Raw genomic sequence first — 22,877 nt, 5'->3', positions numbered from 1 at the left:
AGCAACTCCTTCCACCAGTTCTGATTGCTCCTCTTCCCACCTGCACGTGGGAAAACGGCTGCCTTGCCTTGTCCCACAGCGTGATGCAGAGAATCTGGGTCTTTTCTGTCATTTAAAGAGATGCATCTAAATTTTCTTAAACAGATATTTGCTTCTGGGATTTGATAATCTCACGAATCAGAGTATCTGCCCCTTGGCTTCTGGGCAGACCCATCATAGCTAATTTCATCGAAGCTCTCTGCTGCACCTGCTGAGGTGGCAGTGTGGACTCCCCTCCCAGCCACTGTGGCAAGTCACAATGGCATATTTTCTTGTGTGGATCCTCCTCATGTTCTTAGAATAAACCCTGCTGGACTGTGACTTGTTACTACTTAACAACACGCCAGATTCTTCTTGCTTTAGACGTTGTGCATTTGGCTTCTTAAGGAAATGCCTCTGCAGTCTTGTTTGGCAGCCTCCTGGGCGTTGAAGCCACAGTTACTCAGCTAGCAAATCGCAGGAATCTGCCCGACTGTCCCTCTGTACACCACCACCGCCCCCCCCCCCCCCCGCAAATTCAAATCAGAGGACCACACGTAGGGCTGGGGGCTTCAGATTCTGGAGATGGTTTCCATGTCTTCAGGATTACTGGTCTGTTCCCTTTCAAGACCGTGTGGTAGGAATGTGTCTCTTTGTGCTTTTTCCTGAAATGTGTCCATCCCTTCTAGAGTGGCTTGGATGCTCAGCTGCTGGGTCCAGATGGCCTGAGCCTCCTCGGTCAGCCTCTGTTCAGTGCCCTGCTTCCTTTCTGCAGTAGCGTTTCAGAGATTCCCCTCTTTTTTGGTTGGGTTTGCATTTGGCCATCTGTCCATGTGCTTGTCCTTCTGTCCTTTCTGTACTTCTTTTCTGACCAGTACTTAATTTGAGTACTCACCCTGTTCTCCACCTTTCCTATCAAGCCTGACATTTTCCTGGGTGGCCCTGGCTCAGGGTATTTCTGTGACTTGAGGCTGAGTCGCCACTGGGGCTGGGGGGGCCGCCCCCTCCCTCCCCTGGCTGTGGCAGGAGGCACCTGGGGTCTGCGGCAGAAGTCCCCAAGGTGGAGCGCTGAGAGAGTAGTAAGACATACCTGTGTGTTTTAAGCTAAAAAAAATTAACTGTGGAGCTTAACTAATATGTAGCATGTGCCAGAGAGGAGTGGACCCGCATGGGGCTCCTTGTGTGGACACAGTTTTATGGCCACTCTCAGAGCCTGTCTGTGGGTGGAGCCCTCTGGACAGGAGACCTCTAGAAGGGATCCCTGCTTTGAGAGAGTGCACCAGGAATGTCTGCAGCCCTCCCATCCCTCTTTAGTTCTAGGACTGAAAAGCTGGCCATCAGTGGCCATCAATGGACCAAGAAGAACCAAGGCCCCCTCTCTGCTGGGAGGTAGCCATCCAAGGGCAGTTACCTACAGGAGTCAGTGCAGAATTGGGTGATTTATTTCAGCACTGGGATCTGAATGCATTCCGACATGATCCAGTTCTAAGGGAGCCCTGGTGACACCCAGCAGCCCGCTGTTAGGGCTGGGGGGCTGCCAGGGAGATAGTGCCCAGACACAGCCAGGTCCAGCCACGCCCTGACGACTGTGGGGCGGGCTCACAAAGCCACAAGCACAGGTGGAAGCCCAGGGGACCAGTGAACCGCGACACCGCGGGCAGAAGGACCCACTCTCACAGCGACACCATGCAGCCACAGGAAGGACTGCAGCGACCGAGTCTGTGCCGCTGCACAGGTGTTACCCCAGGAAAGGTTCCCAGCTGCTTTTGCAGAAAAAGCCTGCTGCTTACTCGGACTTCAGGTGGCCCTGGACTTGCAGTATTTCATCTACACCACGCCACCACTGGTGATGGTGTGAAGAGCCTAGAGCATGTGTCAGAGAGAAGGGGCTTGGTCCAGTGGCTCTCAGCAGAGCTCTGATGTGCACCTCACCTGGGTCATCTCAATCCCCAAGTCTCCCAACACGCTCTGCACAGCAAGGAAACTGCAGAACTGAGAGCTGGCCAGGGCTCCTGGGCACCATGGAGGCTCAGGGTGAAAGAGAAGCTTCTGAGAGCTGATGGGGCCACGTCCAGGAGAGCCCCAGGTCAGCCAGCCAGGCAGCAGCTGGGCCCTGCTTCCTCTTGCTCCCGGGAGAAGTGGGGCCACCTGCTGACAGCGTCAGGGATTGCAGAGGAGACCTGACCACCTTCAGGAAAAGCTCAGTGAAAACAGTCATTAGAAAACACAGGGCCAGGAGATTCTCTGGACCCTGGCACAAACAGGAACCAGGAAGTGACCACATGTCCAATCTCACCTGATCCTGGACAGGTACTTAAAGCCCTGGCTCAGGAGACCCCACACCTCACTCCTCCCTCTCCACCTGCTGCTCTCACCTCCTCCACCCTCCACCTCCAGAACCATGACCTGCTGTGGCTGCTCAGGTGGCTGTGGCTCCAGCTGTGGGGGCTGTGGCTCCAGCTGCTGCAAGCCCGTGTGCTGCTGCAAGCCCGTGTGCTGCTGTGTGCCAGCCTGTTCCTGCTCCAGCTGTGGCTCCTGTGGGGGCTGCAAGGGGGGCTGTAGCTCCTGTGGGGGCTGCAAGGGGGGCTGTGGCTCCTGTGGAGGCTGCAAGGGGGGCTGTGGCTCCTGTGGAGGCTGCAAGGGGGGCTGTGGCTCCTGTGGAGGCTGCAAGTCCAGCTGCTGTCAATCCAGCTGCTGCAAACCCTGTTGCTCCTCAGGCTGTGGGTCCTCCTGTTGCCAGTCCAGCTGCTGCAAGCCCAGCTGCTGCCAGGACAGCTGCTGCAAGTCCAGCTGCTGCAAGCCCTGCTGCTGCCAGGACAGCTGCTGCAAGCCCTGCTGCTGCCAGGACAGCTGCTGCAAGCCCTGCTGCTGCCAGGACAGCTGCTGCAAGTCCAGCTGCTGCAAGCCCTGCTGCTGCCAGGACAGCTGCTGCAAGTCCAGCTGCTGCAAGCCCTGCTGCTGCCAGGACAGCTGCTGCAAGTCCAGCTGCTGCAAGCCCTGCTGCTGCCAGGACAGCTGCTGCAAGTCCAGCTGCTGCAAGCCCTGCTGCTGCCAGGACAGCTGCTGCAAGTCCAGCTGCTGCAAGCCCTGCTGCTGTCAGGACAGCTGCTGCAAGTCCAGCTGCTGCAAGCCCTGCTGCTGTCAGGACAGCTGCTGCAAGTCCAGCTGCTGCAAGCCCTGCTGCTGCCAGGACAGCTGCTGCAAGTCCAGCTGCTGCAAGCCCTGCTGCTGTCAGGACAGCTGTTGCAAGTCCAGCTGCTGCAAGCCCTGCTGCTGCAAGTCCAGCTGCTGCAAGCCCTGCTGCTGCCAGTCCAGCTGCTGCAAGCCCTGCTGCTGCCAGGACAGCTGCTGCAAGCCCTGCTGCTGCAAGTCCAGCTGCTGCAAGTCCAGCTGCTGCCAGTCCAGCTGCTGTGTCCCTGTGTGTTGCCAGTGTAAGATCTGAGGCTCTGACCACAAACCTTTGGTGGCCTGAGCTGCCAGGTCCCTGGGCTGTCCAGCTGCCTTTCCCCATGGGTCCTGTGTGCCCCACTGTTCACTGACTCCTTGCTCTCCACCCTGGGTCCTCTGAAGCATGTCACCAGGGTACTTCTACCCCCTGGGCCCCCCCCTGCCTTCCTGCTTGCCTCTTTCCAGGACAACCCCTCCCTGTTGCCCTTCATTTAAGATCCACAGTGGCCTGAGGTGGTCTGAGAGCTGCCCCTTCTCCCAGCCCTCTGACCAACCCTCCATCTCTGTCTCTATGCCAAGTCTATCCTAATAAACACAGCCCACCACCACAAAGCTCTCTTCCCAGCCCCTCTCTATGTGCCTGGATGGGGCCCCCAGCCCCGCCTGCTCCATCCCCAGGGCCCTACCGGGCGGTGCTCTGGTCCTCACCCTCACAATCCCCATCCCTCTGGGGCCCCTCCGCGCCTCTCCAATCCCCATCCCCCTGGGGCCCCTCCGCGCCTCTCCTGTTGGGCCCTGCTGTAAAGCACAGGTTGAAGCTGTCAGGGGTGGGACACTGGAGGGACAGTGCAGTGACCAATGTGGGGGTGGGGGTCGCCGAGGTGGCACATGGGCCACCCTGAGGGAGGGGAACGAGGCAGGAGAGGGCGTGTGAGGAGCCCCAGTACAGGGGGAGTCAGATGCGGGGTGCCCAGGACGAGTGCTTTGTCCTGGGTGGCACAGGAGGTCTGGGAGGGTCATGGCAGGGCTGAGTTGTGTCCCCAAGCCCTGTGTGGGAGCTGTGACCCCAGTGGGGACCTTGTTTGGAAATTGGGCCCTTACAGAGACAAGCAACTCAGACGTGGTCATGAGGTGGGCCTAATGAGGTCCTTATGAAAGAGGACACAGGGGGCCCAGGTGGTGATGAAGGCAGAGATTGAGGGGATGTGTCCAGAAGCCACGGGACACCAGGGACCGCCAGGGACCAGCAGCTGGACAGGTCTGGAGCAGAGGCTCCCGCAGGAGGACCTGCTGTACAGGCACAGAGGCTGTGGTCCCTGTCACGACAACCCTGGGGACAGAGCCCGGCAGCTTCCCGGGTGGGCGGGAGAGCTGGGTGCAGGCCTGGGACCCGCACTCCCTGGTGGCCGAGCCCAGGCAGCAGCTCACAGCTCATGGTGAGCGCTCAGTCCCCGCCTGGTGCACGGAACACAGACGGACCACCTCCCCGCTCTGCTGTGCCCTAAAAGCCATCCTCCCCTGGGTGCGTGGCGACGGCTGCCCCCGTTGGCAACTCCTATCCTGCCCAGGTGGCATACTGACTGTGGGAGCCTGCAGGTGCTGAGGACCCCCGTCAAGGTGGGTACATCAGGAGCACGTCTTTCCTGGTTCTGACAACCAGAAAGTCTCCAGGGTTTCCAGATGTCCTATGGAGGCAAGTGTGAGATCACCCAGCAACCCACTACTCGGTTACGTCAATTAGATGTGGAATATTGAAATTTCACCCTGAAATGAGCAGGGCCTGGGTGCACCTGGTCACAGTCAATCACACCCTGGGTTGGAAAGTCCAGTCAATTCAACAAGGGTAGAAAAGCATGCCCCGTGAGAGCGGGGTACTCGGCTAAAGTTCATGACCACGCGACCTCGGTGTTCGCGGTCCAAGCAGATCTGTCACAATTCACAGGTTGATAGAGAGGATACTGCGGGCGAGGTCCGTATGAAGTCCAGTGTCCTGGGCTGGGCTGGGCTCCGGGCAGAGCCCTTGCCTGGCCTACACGAGCTCCCAGCACCAAAATGGCCACTGTCACCCTCTGGGGGATTTGATGCTGAGGAAGATGGCTAACTGACCCCCCGCAGTGTCAAAGGGCAGCATTTGCCCTTCCTCCTGAAGGCTGACGTTGTCTCTGAGGCGCTCTTCGGCATCGGCGAATGCCACACGGTGTGGATGTGCCCGTGACAGCGTCTACCTCGTCCAAGGAGTCCAGGTGTCTTGGTTTTCCCGCAGGTGGGGGCGGATGGCTGGCCTAGTGGCCTTCACCATCTCCTGCAGCATTTCCTGGGTGCTGTCAGAGCCACAATGGACTGGTCACTAGAACTGGTCACTACTCCCTGAGCAACAGGGTCACCACTGTCTGCAGGGCGCGTCTGCTGACCAGGCACTGTGAGTCAGCTGCAGAGGGCTCCGCTGAGGCCCAGGGAGGGCAGGTCCCTGCAGGGTGGCTTCCTGTCATGCCAGGCACCTGGGCACCAGAGGGTTTGGTATCTGTGGGGGCAGTCCCCTGAGGGTACTGAAGAATGACCACTTTTCCAATGACCTTCCCCAGAGTCTCCTCTTGATGGGAAACTCACTCGCCACGCTCTCCCTCTCCTCCTCCCTCTCCCCCTCCTTCCCTCTCCCCCTGCCAATGTCTCGGCTGGGCACAGAATCACGAGCCACCACACAGCTTTGTAGATTCAAACAGCAATCTTTATTCCCGAACTCACACGGGCCTCCACACACGCTCTGGGGCAATCCCAGTTCTCCTCCGCCCAATTCACCTCCTCCACGAGGCTTCCTTCCCAAAAAATGCTCTCTGAATCTCACGAGAACTCAAAAGGAGCTCAGGTAGCAGGAACGCCCTATTTCCAGCAGCAATAATCCTCAACCTCCAACTTCCCTAAAATCCCTATTGTCTTAAACTGGGAACGCCCTAAACCCAAGGACCGGGATACTATACTTCCTCAAACTGCAGGATACACCCTAATCCTGGATCCACCCTCGTCCTTGAGCAGGGTCATCTTTCTCAAACACACATGCAAGGTCAATAGCGAAATTCCAAGGCAAGTCCATTTAACATGGGGTACGCTGGCAAGGAAATTTCCATGCCTCATTCCTACTTGGCAATGGCCCTCAGCATCTCCCCTCCTTCCCTCTCTCCCTCCTTCCCTCCCTCTCTCCGTCCCTCCCTCCCTCTCTCCCTCTCTCCCTCCTTCTCTCCCTCCCTCCCTCTCTCCCTTTCTCCCTCCCTCCCTCTCTCCTTCTCTCCGTCCCTCCCTCCCTCTCTCCCTCTCTCCCTCCTTCTCTCCCTCCCTCCCTCTCTCCCTTTCTCCCTCCCTCCCTCTCTCCTTCTCTCCCTCCCTCCCTCTCTCCTTCTCTCCCTCCCTCCCTCTCTCCCTTTCTCTATCCCTCCCTCCCTCTCTCCTTCTCCCTCCCTCCCTTTCTCTCTCTCTCCCTCCCTCACTCCCTCCCTCTCTCCCTCCCTCCCTCTCCCTCTCCCTCTCTCTCCCTCTCCCTCCCTCCTTCTCTCCCTCCTCTCTCCCTCTCTCCCTCCCTCTCCCTCCCTCCCTCTCCCTCCCTCTCTCTCCCTCCCTCTCTCCCTCTCCCTCTCTCCTTCTCTCCCTCCCCCTCCCTCCCTCCCTCTCTCCTTCTCTCCCTCCCTCCCTCTTTTTCCCTCCCTCCCTCCCTCCCTCCTTCTCTCCCTCCCTCTTTTTCCCTCCCTCCCTCCCTCCCTCCTTCTCTCCCTCCCTCTTTTTCCCTCCCTCCCTCCCTCCCTCTCTCCCTTTCTCTCTCTCCCTCCCTCCCTCCCTCTCTCTTTCTCTCTTTTATTTTCTTTCTTTGGTACGGAGGATTGAACCCAGGAGAGCTTAACCACTGAGCCACATCCCCAGCCCTTTTTTATGTTTTATTTTGAGACAGGGTCTCCCTGGGTTGCTTAGGGCCTTGCTAAATGGACCCTCCCACCTGGCTGATGGGAACATTTCTTACGCCTAAAAGCAAGTCGGCCAGCGTCTGCGATGAAAACAGGCTTTTAAAACACTGATTGATTGATTGATTGATTGATATCAGGGATTGAACCCAGGGGTGCTTCACCACTAAGCTATATCCCCAGCCCTTTTAATAAATATTTTATTTTGAGACAGAATCTCGCTAAATTGCTTAGGGTCTTGCTTAGTTGCTGAGGCTGGCTTTGAACTTGTGATCCTCCTGCTTCAGCCTCCAGAGCCTCTGGGGTTACAGGGCGTCCACCACCACACCTGGCCAAACAGGCTATTTTTTATAACATCTTTTCTCTGGGGAAATAGTGCTTTTAAAATGGAAAAGACACAGGCCTGATGCCCCGCCTGGGCTCTTTCCTCCTCCTTGAGGGGGGTGGGCAGGCTGTGCCCAGGACCAACGAGGGGCGCCAGTCACGAGGCTGCCTCACGCCTCTGGCACAGGTGGCTGAATCCTCACATTTACGATTTCTAAATCCTAAGAGTAACACGTGCTGCTGGTTGAACAGAAAGAGGGGCACAGAGAAAGTGGAGCGGAACGGCCCTCACCCAGCCGCCACCTCTGCCTCCGGTGGCCTTGCCAGGAAGGAGGCTGCAGAGACGAGTCCCGGAACCATGCCGCCCTTCCGCAGAAAGCCTGGCACGGGGTGGGGCGGGACTGTGGGGGACACCAGGGGGGTGGCATGGTGCAGCCCCAGGGTAACGCAGGAGCTCAGGGGGAGGACACGAGCAACCACCAGAGGGCGCAGCGGCCACCACGCCAGCCCTCACTGATCCCCACAAACGGCGCAGAGTCCTGGAAGGCACAGGTGCCTGGCCGTGCTGACGCTGCCCCAATTCCTGAACAGCCAGCCTGCGAGGAGTCGAGGCTGGGCCAACAGCCCCCTGCCTCTCCTCATGTTGAGGAGGAGCCATGGCGGCCTCCGTGTGCAGCTGCAGCCGCAGGGCTGGGCAGTGGGGATGGGCTGTTTGCATGTGGGAAGAAGGACGTGACCTCTGCTGCCCACTGCCTGATGTCCACGGCTCCCATCCCCAGGATGGAGGGGCCCTGTGCTGCTCCTTGCCCTTAGTGTCTGTCTGTGCTGGTCCCTGAACTGTGGCACTGACCAGAAACACAAGGGAGGCCGGGTTCTCCCTGGAGGGACGCTCCCACCTGCTGTCCAGGGCACAGGTGGCCCTTGGGGAGCACCCCCAGGGCCGCAGCTGGGACACCCACAACAACATGCCTCCTGCCTTCCTACCCCTTCCACACAGGGACAGAGGACGGTCACAGCAGGAGGTGCTGAGCCAGTGGCTGCAGCCACCTGCTCCTTCACGTCAAGGCTGTCACGGGAGGGCTGGGGATGTGGCTCAAGCGGTAGCGCGCTCGCCTGGCATGCGTGTGGCCCGGGTTCGATCCTCAGCACCACATACCAACAAAGATGTTGTGTCCGCCGAGAACTAAGAAAAAAAAATATTAAAATTCTCTCTCTCTCTCTGTCCCCCTCTCTCTCACTGTCTCTTTATTTATTTATTTTTTTTAAAAAAAAAAAAAAAAGGCTGTCACCGGAGCATGGACAGACTCAGATTTGGGTCTCAGCTGCTGGTGGCAGGTAAAGAATCACCACCTGGAGGGCCAGAAGGAAGCGCCAGGCCACCAGAGCTGTGTTGGTGACAGGAACAGAACTCCTGGGGAGGAGTGGCCATGGAGGCTGCCCTGCACCAGCACCTCCTCCCTCGGAGGCACAGGGAGGGACCTGGGTGTGAACCCTGCCACTACAAGAAGGTGCCATCGTTTCTGTTTTGTGAGCAGAGTGCCCACGGCTCAGAGAAACCACCCAGGTCACAACTAAGAGACCCCAGAGCCTCTGTGGGCCCTGGATTTCCTGCACGGGGCCAGGTGGAGGCATTTAGTGGCACTCAATAGATGCATGCTGACCCTGACTGAGGGCCCGAGGCCCGGCTGGCTGGACAAGGCCTTGGGTTGCCTCCTGAGCCTCATCCCCACTCCCATGGTGCCTGCCGGGCTCCCAAGGGACCCAGGTCCTTTGTGTGAGTTCCTGTGCGTCTTTCTGTCCATGTGGGTGCAGATGTGGACAGACACATGAGCAGTGTGAGGACTGGGTCTCTCAGCCACCTCTGCAGCTGGATTCTGGGTCCACACAGTACAGCACACAGCAGGAAGAGGCAGAGACAGAGGTGTGCTCTGAGGACTTAGCCCGAGCCACTGTGGCTGGGCCAGCAGCGCTGCTGCAGGCTGCAGGCTGAAGACCTCGTCCCTTCCCTCCTGAGGAACCCCAGAATCTCTATTAAGGCCATCAACTGATTGGATGAGGCCCACCCACATCATGGCAGGTCAGCTCAGAGTCTCTCGAGCTACAAACTGATCCCAACTGAAGATACCTTCACAGCAATATCCAGGCAACCAGGCACCATGGCCTGGCCAGTCGGCCCTGCCATGGCCACTGCCGGCATGCCATGGGGTGCTGCCAGAGCTGTCAGTGCCCCAGTGACCTTTGCGTTTCAACTTTGCAGGTGGCTGCAGCCACTGGCTCAGCACCTCCTGCTGCGAGGGTCCTCTGTCCCTGTGTGGAAGGGGTAGGAAGGCAGGAGGCATGTTGTTGTGGGTGTCCCAGCTGCGGCCCTGGGGGTGCTCCCCAAGGGCCACACTGGCCCAGGGCCTCCCAGGCAGAGCCCCAGCTTCCAGAGGCTCGCTGCAGTGGGCTCCCCACCCAGAAGCGGGTCTGGGACTGGCTCTCCCTCCTGAGCTGAGCTCCTGGTCCTGGCGGCCCTGCCTTGGCCTACGGGCGCTGCTGTAACAGGGTGCCCGAGGTGGACGATGCATAAAGGACGGAAATCCACCCCCATCCTGGAGGCCGATCCAGGCGGCAGCTGGCTGAGGCGGGAGTGCTGCTCCCTGCCCCCAGGGCCCCGCTGCTGTGTCCCCAGAGGCAAACCTCCCCTGTGACATGGCGCTGTGAGAGCCACCAGGAGGGGAGCTGCCGACACCCCACACCAGGAAGTGGTGGGCACTGGGTCAAGGGGGGAGGCCGGGGGGCTGGGGGTGTCCTGGGAAAGGCCATCCACAGAGCCTGGGACTCGGAGGAAGAGAGGACTGTGGGCAGCCTCCGTGTCCCTGGGCACCCGAGGCCTGTGGTCAGGGTGCTGACTGATGGTGGCCGTGCGGAGCCTGGGGTCCAGGACACTGTCCCCGCAGCCTGGGAGAGGCCGTCTGACACAGGTGGCTGGCCACCGAGCCTCCAGGCCGGGGTTTGGGGGTGCCCGGCCCATGTCCCCCACTGGCCCTGGACCTGCCGCCACCTGCCCCAGGGCCTCCCAGAAAGCCTGGGAGCGTGGGACGCTCTGCCAAGAGCCCGGTGCAGCTGACCCGAGGGCACCCGGCCTGTGGGGACCCTTGTCACCCTCCTGCTCCACCAGAGACCCCCCCCCCAGGAAGGGACTTTGTCACCATGGCTGCTCAGGAGCTGGGGGTCCCGGGAGCCCCGACGCCGGGCCCTTTACACCCTGCACCCGCCTGGCGAGCCCCAGAGCAGCAGTGAGATGGCTTCTGTCCAGCGACCTGGGTCTCTGCAGGAGCCTGCTGTGCCGCCTTCTGGACCCTGCCAGGGCCCTCCTGTGTCCCTTCCCCGCGGTTCAGAGTTTGCCCGGCGTGTTCCCGTGCGGCTGAGCTGAGCACTGAGAAGAGGTGGCCTTAGGGACTCCAGCACCTTCCTGCTGAGTTCAGGCAGACACCTCTGTCAGGCTCCAGGACGAAGACACGACAAACCCAGGAGGAAAACACTTTGTTCAGGTTCCTGAGGCTCCTTCCAGACTGGAGACCGCGGGTGTGCTGGCTGCTGGGGTGCTGAGCCGCCACCAGGTGGCACTGTTGACTGGCAAAAGGCAGGTGGCGCCTCGGGCGGGCGTACAGCAGGGGCCGCCTTGCTGCTGCCCGGGTCCTGCAGGCCTCTGCCTGGTGTCCCCTGTACAGCCACGGAGACCCGAGACCCGACTCGGGGTTCAGCACCTGCAGGACGTGGCTTCCCGTCTCAGCAGCAGCCCCCTGGCCTCCCCTGGCCGCCGAGGGTCATGTGTGCGGCTGTGGGTCGCCCTGCACTCCATAGCCACCCTCTCCACCTGGGCCTGAGGACTGGGCACCTGTCATGGACCTGGCCTCTGACCACCAGGCTGGGTGACCGGGCATTCTGTAGGACCAGCCTGCAGCCCACGGGCAGGGTCCACTCCCCCACACTGCCCAGACACAGGCCGAAGTGGGGGTTTTGTCTGTTCTTGTTTCCATGCCGGGAACGAAGCAGGGCTTTGTGCACCAGGCAAGTGCTGACCACAGGCCATGCCCCAGCCCAGGGTTTAGGGTGCCCTCAAGTGCTGAGGGAGGCAAGGCTCGGCTTTGTGACCTTGGGCCTGGCGCGGCCACATCCTCCCGGGGCATAGGAGTCCCAGCCTGCCTGGCACAGGGGGCACTTGGCCCCGAGGGCAGAGCTGGGAGTACAGACTGGCCCCTACAGCTGCCCCACCTGGGCCTCACTTGGGCTGATGGCCTCCTGGCCTCCTGGAGGTTGGGACAGCTACTAGGTAAAACGTCACTGAGGACTCTCCTGACCTAAGGCAGTGGGTGCTGGTCCCACGGAGGTGTGCAGGGGTGGACGACCCGGGGGTGCATGCTCCAGAGAGCACCTAGGGGGTGGACGACCCAGGGGGGGGGCGCGCTCCAGAGTGCACCTAGGGGTGGACGGCCCAGGGGGGGAGTGCTCTAGAGAGCACCTAGGGGGTGGGCGACCCAGGGGTGGTGTGCTCCACAGTGCACCTAGGGGTGGACGGCCCAGGGGGGGAGTGCTCCACAGTGCACCTAGGGGTGGACGGCCCAGGGGGGGAGTGCTCCACAGTGCACCTAGGGGTGGACGGCCCATCGGGGGAGTGCTCCACAGTGCACCTAGGGGTGGACGGCCCAGGGGTGGTGTGCTCCACAGTGCACCTAGGGGTGGACGGCCCATCGGGGGAGTGCTCCACAGTGCACCTAGGGGTGGACGGCCCAGGGGGGGAGTGCTCCACAGTGCACCTAGGGGTGGACGGCCCAGGGGGGGAGTGCTCCACAGTGCACCTAGGGGTGGACGGCCCATCGGGGGAGTGCTCCACAGTGCACCTAGGGGTGGACGGCCCAGGGGGGGAGTGCTCCACAGTGCACCTAGGGGTGGACGGCCCAGGGGGGGAGTGCTCCACAGTGCACCTAGGGGTGGACGGCCCAGGGGGGGAGTGCTCCACAGTGCACCTAGGGGTGGACGGCCCAGGGGTGGAGTGCTCCAGAGTGCACCTAGGGGTGGACGGCCCAGGGGGGGAGTGCTCCACAGTGCACCTAGGGGTGGACGGCCCAGGGGTGGTGTGCTCCACAGTGCACCTAGGGGTGGACAGCCCAGGGGGGGAGTGCTCTAGAGAGCACCTAGGGGTGGACGGCCCAGGGGGGGTGTGCTCCACAGTGCACCTAGGGGTGGACGGCCCAGGGGGGGAGTGCTCCACAGTGCACCTAGGGGTGGACGGCCCAGGGCTGGTGTGCTCCACAGTGCACCTAGGGGGTGGGCGACCCAGGGGTGGAGTGCTCCACAGTGCACCTAGGGGTGGACGGCCCAGGGGGGGAGTGCTCCACAGTGCACCTAGGGGTGGACGGCCCAGGGGTGGTGTGCTCCACAGTGCACCTAGGGGTGGACGGCCCAGGGGGGGAGTGCTCCACAGTGTACCTAGGGGTGGACAGCCCAGGGGGGGAGTGCTCCACAGTGCACCTAGGGGTGGACGGCCCAGGGGGGGAGTGCTCCACAGTGCACCTAGGGGTGGACGGCCCAGGGGTGGAGTGCTCCACAGTGCACCTAGGGGTGGACGGCCCAGGGGGGGAGTGCTCCACAGTGCACCTAGGGAGTGACCTGGATCTGGGAGGCACTTGGTGGAGAACATCTCTGTGGTGCTACCAGCAGGACACCCCTTGTGCTGGTCCCCTTAGGGTGGATCGAGGGAAGGGGTGGCCTCTCCCCAATGTTAGTGACTCCAGGAAGGATTTTAGCAGATTCAGCCTCTGTCCCTGGATTGAGACTAATGCTGCCCTGACTCAGCTCCCTGTGGAGGAGGGCACCTTGCTGCCATCGGGAGAGTCCAGCCTGACCATGCTCCTCAGCAAATGCAATGGGGATGGCCAGCCTGCTGTTACTGGCTGGCCACTGATGGACACACAGTGACCACTGACACTGGGTTGCTTCGTGTGGCCGGGTGTGGGGTTCCCAGGATGCTGGGCTTTCAGGGCATAGAGAAGGGAACTCTGGGTCTGGCCGGGTGGAGGGTGGCCCTTCCCAGCAGGCCGTGACCACAGGGCCCCCTGTACCCGCTGGGCTCTGTCTTCCTTGCGAGCGCTGGCCTGCAGTCCCTCCTCTCCCCTGGGAACTTCCTGTGCTCACAGTTCTGTCAGCTTTCCTGTCCTGCCTTTTAGGTTTGAGATGGGGTCATCCCCTGGCCCTCCACCCTGCTCTGGATCTCAGTCCCGACAGGGACATGTCAGCACAAAGACATTCGTGAGCGGTCTGTCGACAGCTGGGTCACATCGTGGGAACACAGCGAAGCCACACAGAGGACGCGGGCGGGGGACGGGCTCCACCCAGGGTGCGGGCCTGGGGTGGCCTGGGGTGCGGTGACCACATGGGCCCCTGCTCAGGCTTCCTCTTTATAGGTGAAACGGGAGCAGGTCTGCCGCCGGGTCAGCACAGGGACCCCTGAGGTGTGCGGGGACAAGAGGTGCCTTGAGTGCCCCCACCATGGCTCAGTGGCCTCCCAGGCGGCCAGGGGCTCCTCCTGTGACTACAGCGCACCCAGGGGACGTGGGTCAGGACTCCCAGGCAGGAGCCCGCGGGCCCTCGGCTCAGCAGAACCCGCCGTGAGGCACGGAAGAGATGAACCCCTGGAAACAGAAGGGGGCGTGGGGAAGCCAGGGCTGGGACGGGGAGGAGGCAAAGCCGGGCCGGGCGGTGTCTGGAGAGGGTGGCGTGGTCACACGGAGAGGGTGGGTGGACAGACAGCCCTGCGACTAGAAGAGACCCCACTGGCCCCACAGGGCGGCCGTGACAGGTGAACACACACCCACCACCTGCTCCGGGCCACCAAGGACGCACCTGGCCAAAGACAGGGAGCTCAGAAGCCAATTAAACAAAAAGGGCTTAGAGCCACAGGCGAGATCCACAGCTGAATTAACCAGGTTTATTTAATTACGAACGTGCAGGGACGGGGCCCACCCTGTCTGGGGGACGACCCAGAGGCCCCGCGGCCTGCACCTGCAGGCCCTGCTCCGCCCTGTGGGAAGGGCCTCTCCTCACCTGGGGAACCAGCAGCAGCCTCCTCATGGCGGGGTCTCTGGGGATGAAGCTGCTGCCCTGGGAGGGTGGGGCCCGAGGGGGAGAGTGGGGTGGCCGGCTGAGTGCCAGGGCGTGGGCAGCATGGCCCTCAGAACATGATGGCAGGCACGAAGCCGAGGCACAGTTAACAGGCCCTGGTGTGGCTGGGCACAGGTCTGGGCTGAGGGGCGGGCACAGTGTCACATACAGGTGCAGTGGACAGAGAGAAGGGGTCGGGGAGGCTGAGAGATGTGCTGGACTTTCAACCCCGAGGTGAATGTCCAGCCTCCTCCTGTCCACCCTCAGCGGTCACTGGGCTCACGGCCCTCTCCACCCACACTCTGGGGAGATACTCAGGCCCACTTCTCAGTCGAGGCGCTCTGGCCTCGGCCACCCTGAGCACCACCCCCGGGGACTTGAGACGGCGGTTTAGACGTCCATGAGATGCCTGGCCAGAGTCCGACCGTGGAACACCCCTGCCGCAGGGCAGGACGGCCGCGCTCATTAGCACCCCACCGCAGAATCACTTGACCAGACCCAGCAGGGCCAACACAGTGGTGCCCCCGAGGGAAGGCTGCCGAACTGGACGGCCACTGCCAACCCGAGAGAGCAGGTGGCCAGCAGACAGAAGGAGGGGCAGGGCGCAGGGAGGCCCAGGTCCTGGGGGCTGCCCGGCGCCCTCTCCCCTGACCCAGCAGCCCCGGCCTGTCCCACGGTCCTGCTGCAGGCCCAGGGCTCAGCAGGCTGATAGGGAAAGGGGTGCTGGACGTCCCTGGAGGCAGCTGGCAAAGCCTGCAGCAGCGATGGCGCCACTGCCCGTTATCTGCAGGGGCATTAGCGGAGCGATTTATGGGCCATGAGCTGGAAGATTCCCATGTGCAGGAAACAGGCTCAGACCACGGGGGAATATTAGTGAGCCCTGACATCCTTGATCCCAGGCAGATCTGGCGCGTGGGAAACCCAGATATGCCCTCTGTCTGGTCACGGGTTTGTGGGGAACGGGCCAGGCTCCGTGTGGGAAAGGAGGGCTTGCAGGCGCCCCTGGGTGGGGAGATGACAGCCAAGTGACCCCGGGCTCCTCTGTGCCTGCCACAGGAATGTATCATTCCCGTCATCCTCAGGCTCATGATCATCTTGAAACAGGCCATACACAGCAGGGAACTCACAATAACCACGTCCTGAACAAGATGGAGGGTGGGTTCTCTATCCCCGTGACAAAGCCCCACTGCCCAGGGTCGGAGAGGCCGTTTTAGGGTGCCCGTGACAGGTACCCAGGCTCCAAGCTCCTTCCGCCTTTCTGCTCCCTGATCCTGACATGACTCCATGCTTCCTGGTTCAAGGTGGCTGCTGGAGCAGCCACCATTTCATCTGCACTCGAGAAAGCACAGGAGAGGCCAGGGTGTCCTAGCCAGCAACCTCTGCTCCCTGAAGAAGGGTCAGGCACAGGATGAAGGGGACCCAGCCATGCCACCTGAGGCAGCCCGGGGTGGCGGGTCTGGGGTCCCGTGGGAAAGGCATAGGAGGAGACTGGTGGGGTGAGAGTGGCCTGAGGGGGCAATGACCCACCGTGGGCTGTGACAGAGGCACCCTCACGGCCCCCAGGGCTGCTGGCCGACCAGGAGCTCAGGGGCTGCCGTGGCCGGGGCAGCCCAGGTCTCGGGCCCAGCAGACCTGGCTCACCAGCCCAGACAGGAGAGGAGGGGAGGGCTGGGAGGCCTGCAGGAGGCAGGGAAGGCCAGGCCCCGAGGGAGGACACAGGCTGTCCCGAGGAGAGCTGGGGGCAGGACCCCTGAGGACGTCTCCCAGGACCCCCGGGAGCAGGCACAGGCCTGGGGACACAGGGCGGCGGAGTCTGGGGTCTGGGGCTGCAGAGCAGGGTCCCTGGAGAAGGAAGCCCAGGCCCGGGTCCTCAGAGGCCAGGGCAGCCGGTCAAGACCCGCGGGCCGAGAGTGGACCAGGCCCACCTGGGGAGAGGCCGCGTGTCCCCCTGTGAGTGGCGGGGCCCAAGCACATAGCTGGAGCCGCAGTGGCCTGTGGTCCTGGTGGTCTAGGCTGGGCCCAGAGGGCAGGAGAGGGGAGAGGTGCCGCGCGGCCCCCGCGAGCTGCCCCACCTGCCCAGGCTCGGCCCCCCGCCTCCCCCTGACCCCAGGCCCCGCTCTGCAGCCAGGGCCTGGCCCTCGGGCCCCTGTGCACAGGGGCTTCTCAGGGTCCAGGCACAATCACAGAGCCCCTTGCCCGCTCTCGGCCTCTGCTTCCAGAAGGTTCTACTTCCAGAAGGTTCTGGGGTCTGGTGGACCCTGGCCCTGCAGGGAGCTGGGGGTGGAGGGCCCCGCCCGCCCCTGGGGCCTGCGCCCACCCGCCGGGCCACGGCCCCCACCCTCCCCGTCTCCACGCACACGCACACCCCGAGCAGGCCCCCCGCATCCCGGGCCAAGTCCGGAACTGCCGAGTCCCCACGCGGGGCCGGCCTGGCATGGCGTGATCCGCGTGGCGCCGCTGACCCTCCCGCAGGGACCTGAGGCAGACCTGCAGAACATTACAGAGAAATGAAAGGGAAGGAGAGGAAGACACAGATGTGGTCTCCTGTAAACAGTCTGATTTCCCAATGTAAACCAGATCCCGGCCCAAGACATCAGGTAAACATCTGCGTCAGCGCCCCCGGCCCCCCACCGCCCGGGAGGCCCAGGGGTCTGCATCGCCTACTCTGGGACGTGTCAGAGTCGCCGCCGAGACATTTCGTAATTAGGCAAAATTAGGCCTTGCATTCCTCACTAAATCCCAAAGATCTCTGCAATTTCAGGTCTTCTCAAAAACGAAAACACTTGGTGATTAAATGGCACGGGCGAAAACGGTATAGAATGTTCTCTCAACTGGAAAATGCCAATTAAGGAAGTGGCCCTGGCTTCCCACCCACCTTGGCTGGGCGGGGGCTTATCTCTCACAGAGGAATCTGCCTGGAGAGCAGATTAGCTGTGGCCTTGCTCTCAGGCTGGGCTGGGCGGCCAGGGGCCCGGGGAGGAGCGGGCAGGGCTGACCCTGGCCCCTGATCCTGGGATTTGGGGCTGGGAGGCCCCACGTGGCCTGCAGCTGCGGGGGCAGCACCAAGGACAGTGACCTGGGCAGGGCACACTGGGGATCAGTCCTTTGAAGCTGCCTGGGTCCCCACCCTGGTCCTTGAGTCCTGCCTGAACCCCGGGCTGTCTCCTGGGGTGCATGGGTGACCTGGCGTGTGGCATCTTGGCCCTTGTGAGCACAGGTTGTCCCCCATTCTGTGGCTGAAAGCTGTGGCCTTGAGCTCCTGTCCTGCTGGTGACCCTGCCTTCTCCTGAGTGCCTGGGCTGGGACTGTCCCCTGCTGGGTGTGCTCTCCTCTGTGACCGGTGACACCTCAAGGCGTCCACCTCGTCCACAGTCTCTGTTTGAGCGGCTTTTACACTCATTGCTGCATAAAAGTTAAAGGGGGGCTGGGGCTGGCTCAGCTGGGGCGCTTGCTGAGCTCACAGGGGACACGGAGTTTGATGCTCAGCCCTTCAGATAAATAAATAAAAGGTCCATCCATAAGTTAAAAAAAATATTTTAAAAAAATAGTTAAGGAGGAAGAGTGCTCTGTGACCCACGAATGTGTCAGGACATTCAGGTCCTTGAACCCGGCGTGGTGGCACAGGGCCAGCCCTCACGGCACACCCCTAGGCTGCTGTCACGCTACCCGGGCAGAGGCAAGTCCAGGGTGTGGCCCAGACCTGGCCCACGGAGCCATGGTACTGACCACCCTCCCTTTGCAGAGAAGCTCGCTGAGCCCAGCCTTGGACCGGGTAGAGGTGGCCTCTGTCTGGGACAGAATCCGGGGGCCTGTCCTGGCAGCTGTGTCTCCGGGTGAGTGGGGAACCTGAGGGTGTGGAAGGCTTCTCGACCCCCTCTGGTCCCGGAAACTCCTCCACACACTTTTCCAGAACCTTCTCTCCAGGGCTACAGTCAGGGAGGCCTGGGTGACTGAGCCGAGGCCCAGTCCTCAGGAAATCCGACCCACAAGACCCTGGCGGCCTGCACGGGAGCTTGGGTGCTGCACTGGGCACTGGAGAGGGACTGGACAGCCCTCTGGGGCAGCGGGGGACCCTCCTCGCCCCCTGAGCATGGTGTCCTCCCAGGCAGCCACGTGTCAGGCGCCCCCTTCCTCCTTCCTGGGCCTTGTCCTGCCCGGGGCAGCTGCTCCGGCCGGACACGTGACTTCCACACAGGCGTGTGCCTGAAGCCATGTCGGCAGCCATGTCAGTGGCATGGCCCTGTGTGAGGGGAACTCTGGGGACGGCCCGAGCCCACCCTCCCGCACACCGAGGGCATGACGAGGTCTGTCACTCCAGGAAGGGGCGGGTGTGGCACTGCCATGGGTGGGACCAGGGCCAGGACCCCCGGGGACCCCAGTGAAAGCCTGGAGGGAGCCTCTGGCTGACCCCCAGTGACCACCCGGAGCCCAGAGAGTGTCCAGCGTGGCCAGGCGAGGCTTTCCCAGGACTCAGCGGCACTGAGCTTCGACAGCAGCCGTGGGTCTGCTCGGGTGATTGTGTTTTAAAGAAAGCGGCTCCTCAGCTGCCTTCCCGAGAAGACCCTGCGGTGCCCTGGGTGTGGAGGGGTGACTCTGACCAAGGAGCAGGACAAGCTGGCTGGAGGGGTGTGCTGCCTCGCTCTGTCCTTGACACAGTGTGCGGGGACGTGGCCTTCGTTGGCCTCCACGCTGGCTGGGTGGGGGGGAGGCCAGGCCAGGAGGAAGTGACCGTTTTCCCCTATCTAGAGGCCCCTCTGCTCAGCATGGAGCATTCCCTGCCCGTCACACGTGAGGGAACAGGGGTGGGGGGAGCTCAGCTGGACACGGAGCAGAGCCAGGCCAGCTCCCGGAGGAATCTTGATTGCGCTGGATGCTGTGTGTGGACATCAGCAGATTCTGGCCAGAGGAATCTTCCTTCGAGCCAGTAACATTTTCTTCCAGGAACAGGAAAAGTACATAGGGTCAGGGTCACACCGGCACGGCCAGCCTCTGTCCTCATCTGGAGCCTGGCCTCCACAGCGGGGCCTCTTGCTGGCTTTGCAGGAAACCTGTCTCCACCAGGGCGGGGGGGGGGGGGGCTGAGAGCTCTACCCATGCCTCTGGCCTTCAGGGGCCGTCTCTCCCAGGGTCCCGTCCCAGGTGCCCAGCAGGTCACCCTGGGGAAAGCCACACGGGTCCCACTCGCACCCCCGAGGTCCCCTGGACGCCCAGCTGAGCTGGCAGCTGTCCCAGCAGGTCCTCCTGAGAAGCAGAACCAGCAGGGCACGAGGTCCAGTGGAGGAGTCACCGACCATGGGCCCACACTGCAGTGTGGGCAGCAGGCTGGGGCCCAGCGCACCCAGGGCAAGGGTTCACTTCAGCCGTGAGGGAGGGGAGGAAGCCACGTCATGGGGACACCGGCCTCACCCGACGTCCCCCTCTTCCCTCTGCAGGAGAGGCACTGCACCAGGACCCTGGTCCCAACGAGAACCACGCCTGGGTCACAGGCCCTCTGGCTGGCAGGCCCGGGGCCAGCGGGGGCCCAGACCCAGCACTCAGGACAGGAGGGCACCCTGGCCACTCCTGGAGGGAGCCCGGATGGGAGAGGGCAGCCGGCCGGGTGTGTGAGTCTGCCGGCAGTGGCCTGGGTGGGGGCAGCCCGGGGGAGGCTGGCGGACACATCTCCTCCATCAGTGAGAGCCTTCTCTCTCCTCTGCCCGCTCTGCCCACGGTGTCTACTCCACCCGCCCTGCTGACCAGAGGTGGCTGCCAGGTTAGAGTGGCGTGTCCAAGACCCACCAGGTGGCGGTGCCGGTGCCAGTGCTCACTCCTGTTCAAAGCTGCATAATATTCCATGGTGTGGACAGACAGGTTTTGACCATGACAACATCTGTGCTGATCCCCTCTGGGCTGCCATGAATGTGCTGCCCTGGGCACTCGGGAGCCAGGGTGGTGGGCACTGTTCATTGCCCTAGGATAGAATTGCTGGGCCGTGGTCATCCCATGCTTAGCCCTCGGAGGACCTGCAGGCCATTTCTTCAAGTGTCTCCTTTGTCTTAACCCCCCAGGACACTCCCACACTTCCCTGTCCTTGACCTTGGCGTCTGTCCATCTGTCTTGTCAGTGACAGCTGTTCTAGGGAGTGCAGACGAGTCCTACAGGTGCTGGCTGTGCTGTGACCTGCTGTCCCTGGGGCTCAATGCTGCTGAGTGTCTTGTGCCACTGGCCCTTTGAATGTCCTCTTCAGAGAACTGTCTGCTCGGGTGCTGGGATGGCTTTCTCACTGAGCTGGCTGACTCCCCGTTCTGACGATGGCTCTGTGCCGGTCCTGTGCCTGCAGTGTGGTCCTATCACCCACTAGTTGTCCTGGCTTTTAGAAAGAGCCTTCCAGGTTCTCCACGTGGACGGCCAGGTCTTCTGACTTCTTCCTGTGTAAGTGCTGGGCCTTTCAGTTTCCGGGGCTCGGTGGTGCCACCTCCGTGGTGGGGTGGAGGGAACTGCGGGCTCCAGTCGGGGGGCAGGGCTGAATCCCCCCAGGGGGAGTGCACGTCTGTCACAGATGCCTTTGACCCTGGCTGACGGAGAGGGTCCTGAGTGGACGTTAGGTTTTGTCAGGTGCTTTTTTTTTTTTTTTTTTTTTTTTTGCTTTTTCTGCATCTACCGAGATGGTCGGGTTTTTTGGTTGATTCAGTGTCACGCTAACTCTTGGGGAGTCACTTGAGTCTGCATCCCTGGTGTGGACCCCATGGCCATGATGTGGCCTTTAGATGTATCATTGGGCCCAATTTGCTGAGTTGTCCCCCTCACACTCAGGAGGGCTCGGCCTGGGGCCTGGGTGTCTGGGGTGGCAGGGCACCGTGGCTGGAAGGTCCCCGATACATGGTCCCCCTTAGCGGGTCGGGGCTGTCCTGCCTGGTTTTCTGGTGTGAGCTGTGCCGCCGTCACACCCAGGTCATCCAGGGCATCCACACGTTGCCCGTGACGCTCCTTCTCATCTCTTCAATGTCCACAGAACGCTGCATCCACGTCCAGACTGGAAGTCAGAAGCACCGTGTCCATGAAGGTCACTGTGAAGGACACGAGGAGCCGAGGCACCCTGAGGTGAGGCAGGAGCGTGGCCGCCTCAGAAGGGGCCCCTCCCTGCCAAGACCACAGCAGACGCTGCCCGGAAGACAGCTGTCCTGACGAGCTAAGGGACAGGGGTGCCCACCCAGCTGGCCGCAGCCCAGGGCCTCAGAAGGCCGCGGGGGAAGCGGGGAGGCTGGCCCGGCTCCGGGGGCGGGGAGCGGCGGCCGCGGTGGCCTGCTCAGCCTCGTCAGGCGAGGCCTGGAGATGGCCTGCCTGCTCTGATTTCCCCCGAGCTCATCTCCTCAGTTCAACACGATTCTTATCAAAATCTGGGCAGATTTTTTTGATGGAAAAAAAATCCCTTGATTTTTAAATTTCCAGGGAGGATAAACAAACTCGAAGAACCAGGCTATTGTCTTTCCCTCAGGAAAGTGCAGTTGGAGGAACTGTCTCCTGGGTTCTCAGACTCACTCCAGAGCAGCGCGGCCACAGGGGAGCACAGCGGCCACCCAGGGGCAGCAAGGTCCACCGGGGCTCAGAGGGGGCTCGACGCAGGAGCATCTGGGTGGAGGGAAAGACAGCCATGGCCTCGGCCTCTGCCTTGGGCAGGGGTCAGTCCAACACTTGGGCCGCAGCTCAAGGTGGACCAGTTGCCCAGCACAAGGCCCTGGCTTCCGTCCAGCACCTGAAGGAAGGACGGGAGGGAGAGCGGGGCCCGGGGCAGGGCCTGCACTTGGCAACGACTCCTCGACTCCTTGCTGCAGCACCAGAAGCACGAGCCATGACTTTGTTTCTGTTTTTTGTTAAGATGGCGACGGACGTAAAGGTTCCGACGGGAGAAAACGCCGCAGACCGCGTGGCTGACGGGCCTGGGGTTCACGGCACTGAGCACGCGGAGTCCACCCGGCCAGAGGAGGACGTGCTGTCCCACTGGGGAAGAGGACCTGGGGCTCATGACCAGGGAGAAGGCCTCCACCCTCGGCCACTAGGGAGGCGGCGTCAAGGCCATTCCCAGGGGCCACCTCACACCCGCTGAACTGCCGGACCCAGCAGTTGAGGGACCAGAGACGGGGAGCCGCGGAGCCGCTCAGCACTGCGGGGCACAGCCGGACAGTTGCTTAACTATGGACCTGCAGGGCTATCCGTGGAGGTCACCCTCCCCGCCCTCCTCCAGCCGCAGGGAGCTCGGGGCGAACCTGGGCAAGGTGTGCGGAGGGTCTTATTTATAACAGC

At 62.1% G+C, this 22,877-nt stretch overlaps 2 protein-coding genes across 8 annotated transcripts in view; both read left to right on the top strand.

Annotated features, from left to right (window-relative positions):
• LOC308630769 (uncharacterized protein) overlaps window positions 1-3,460 on the top strand; it is a gene marked incomplete at both ends in the record, with an annotated part of 36,122 nt that extends 32,662 nt beyond the window's left edge. Inside the window, 2 exons of one of the 7 annotated variants that reach the window (XM_081261340.1) lie at window positions 2,442-2,952; window positions 3,274-3,460. In XM_081261340.1, coding sequence (XP_081117466.1) covers window positions 2,442-2,952; window positions 3,274-3,460 — 698 coding nt within the window. Of the gene's footprint in view, window positions 1-2,419; window positions 3,043-3,168 lie in introns of those variants that run through there. The other 6 variants (XM_081261346.1, XM_081261345.1, XM_081261344.1 and 3 more) reach the window with 6 other exon arrangements.
• A 14,852-nt stretch (window positions 3,461-18,312) lies between these two features.
• On the top strand, window positions 18,313-22,680 carry LOC308641935 (uncharacterized protein; the record flags this gene model as incomplete). Its single annotated transcript, XM_081280504.1, has 3 exons — window positions 18,313-18,430; window positions 21,589-21,677; window positions 22,453-22,680. The coding sequence occupies 3 exons, from the start codon at window positions 18,313-18,315 to the stop codon at window positions 22,678-22,680; spliced, it is 435 nt and encodes a 144-aa protein (XP_081136630.1).
• Between the last annotated feature and the right edge of the window lie 197 nt (window positions 22,681-22,877).

This window comes from Spermophilus citellus, assembly GCF_964194105.1.
Source record: "Spermophilus citellus genome assembly, chromosome: 2".
NCBI classification, from domain to species: Eukaryota; Metazoa; Chordata; class Mammalia; order Rodentia; family Sciuridae; genus Spermophilus; species Spermophilus citellus.
The sequence above is the reverse complement of the archived record's forward strand: the minus strand, read 5'-3'. Positions and strand labels throughout refer to the sequence as shown.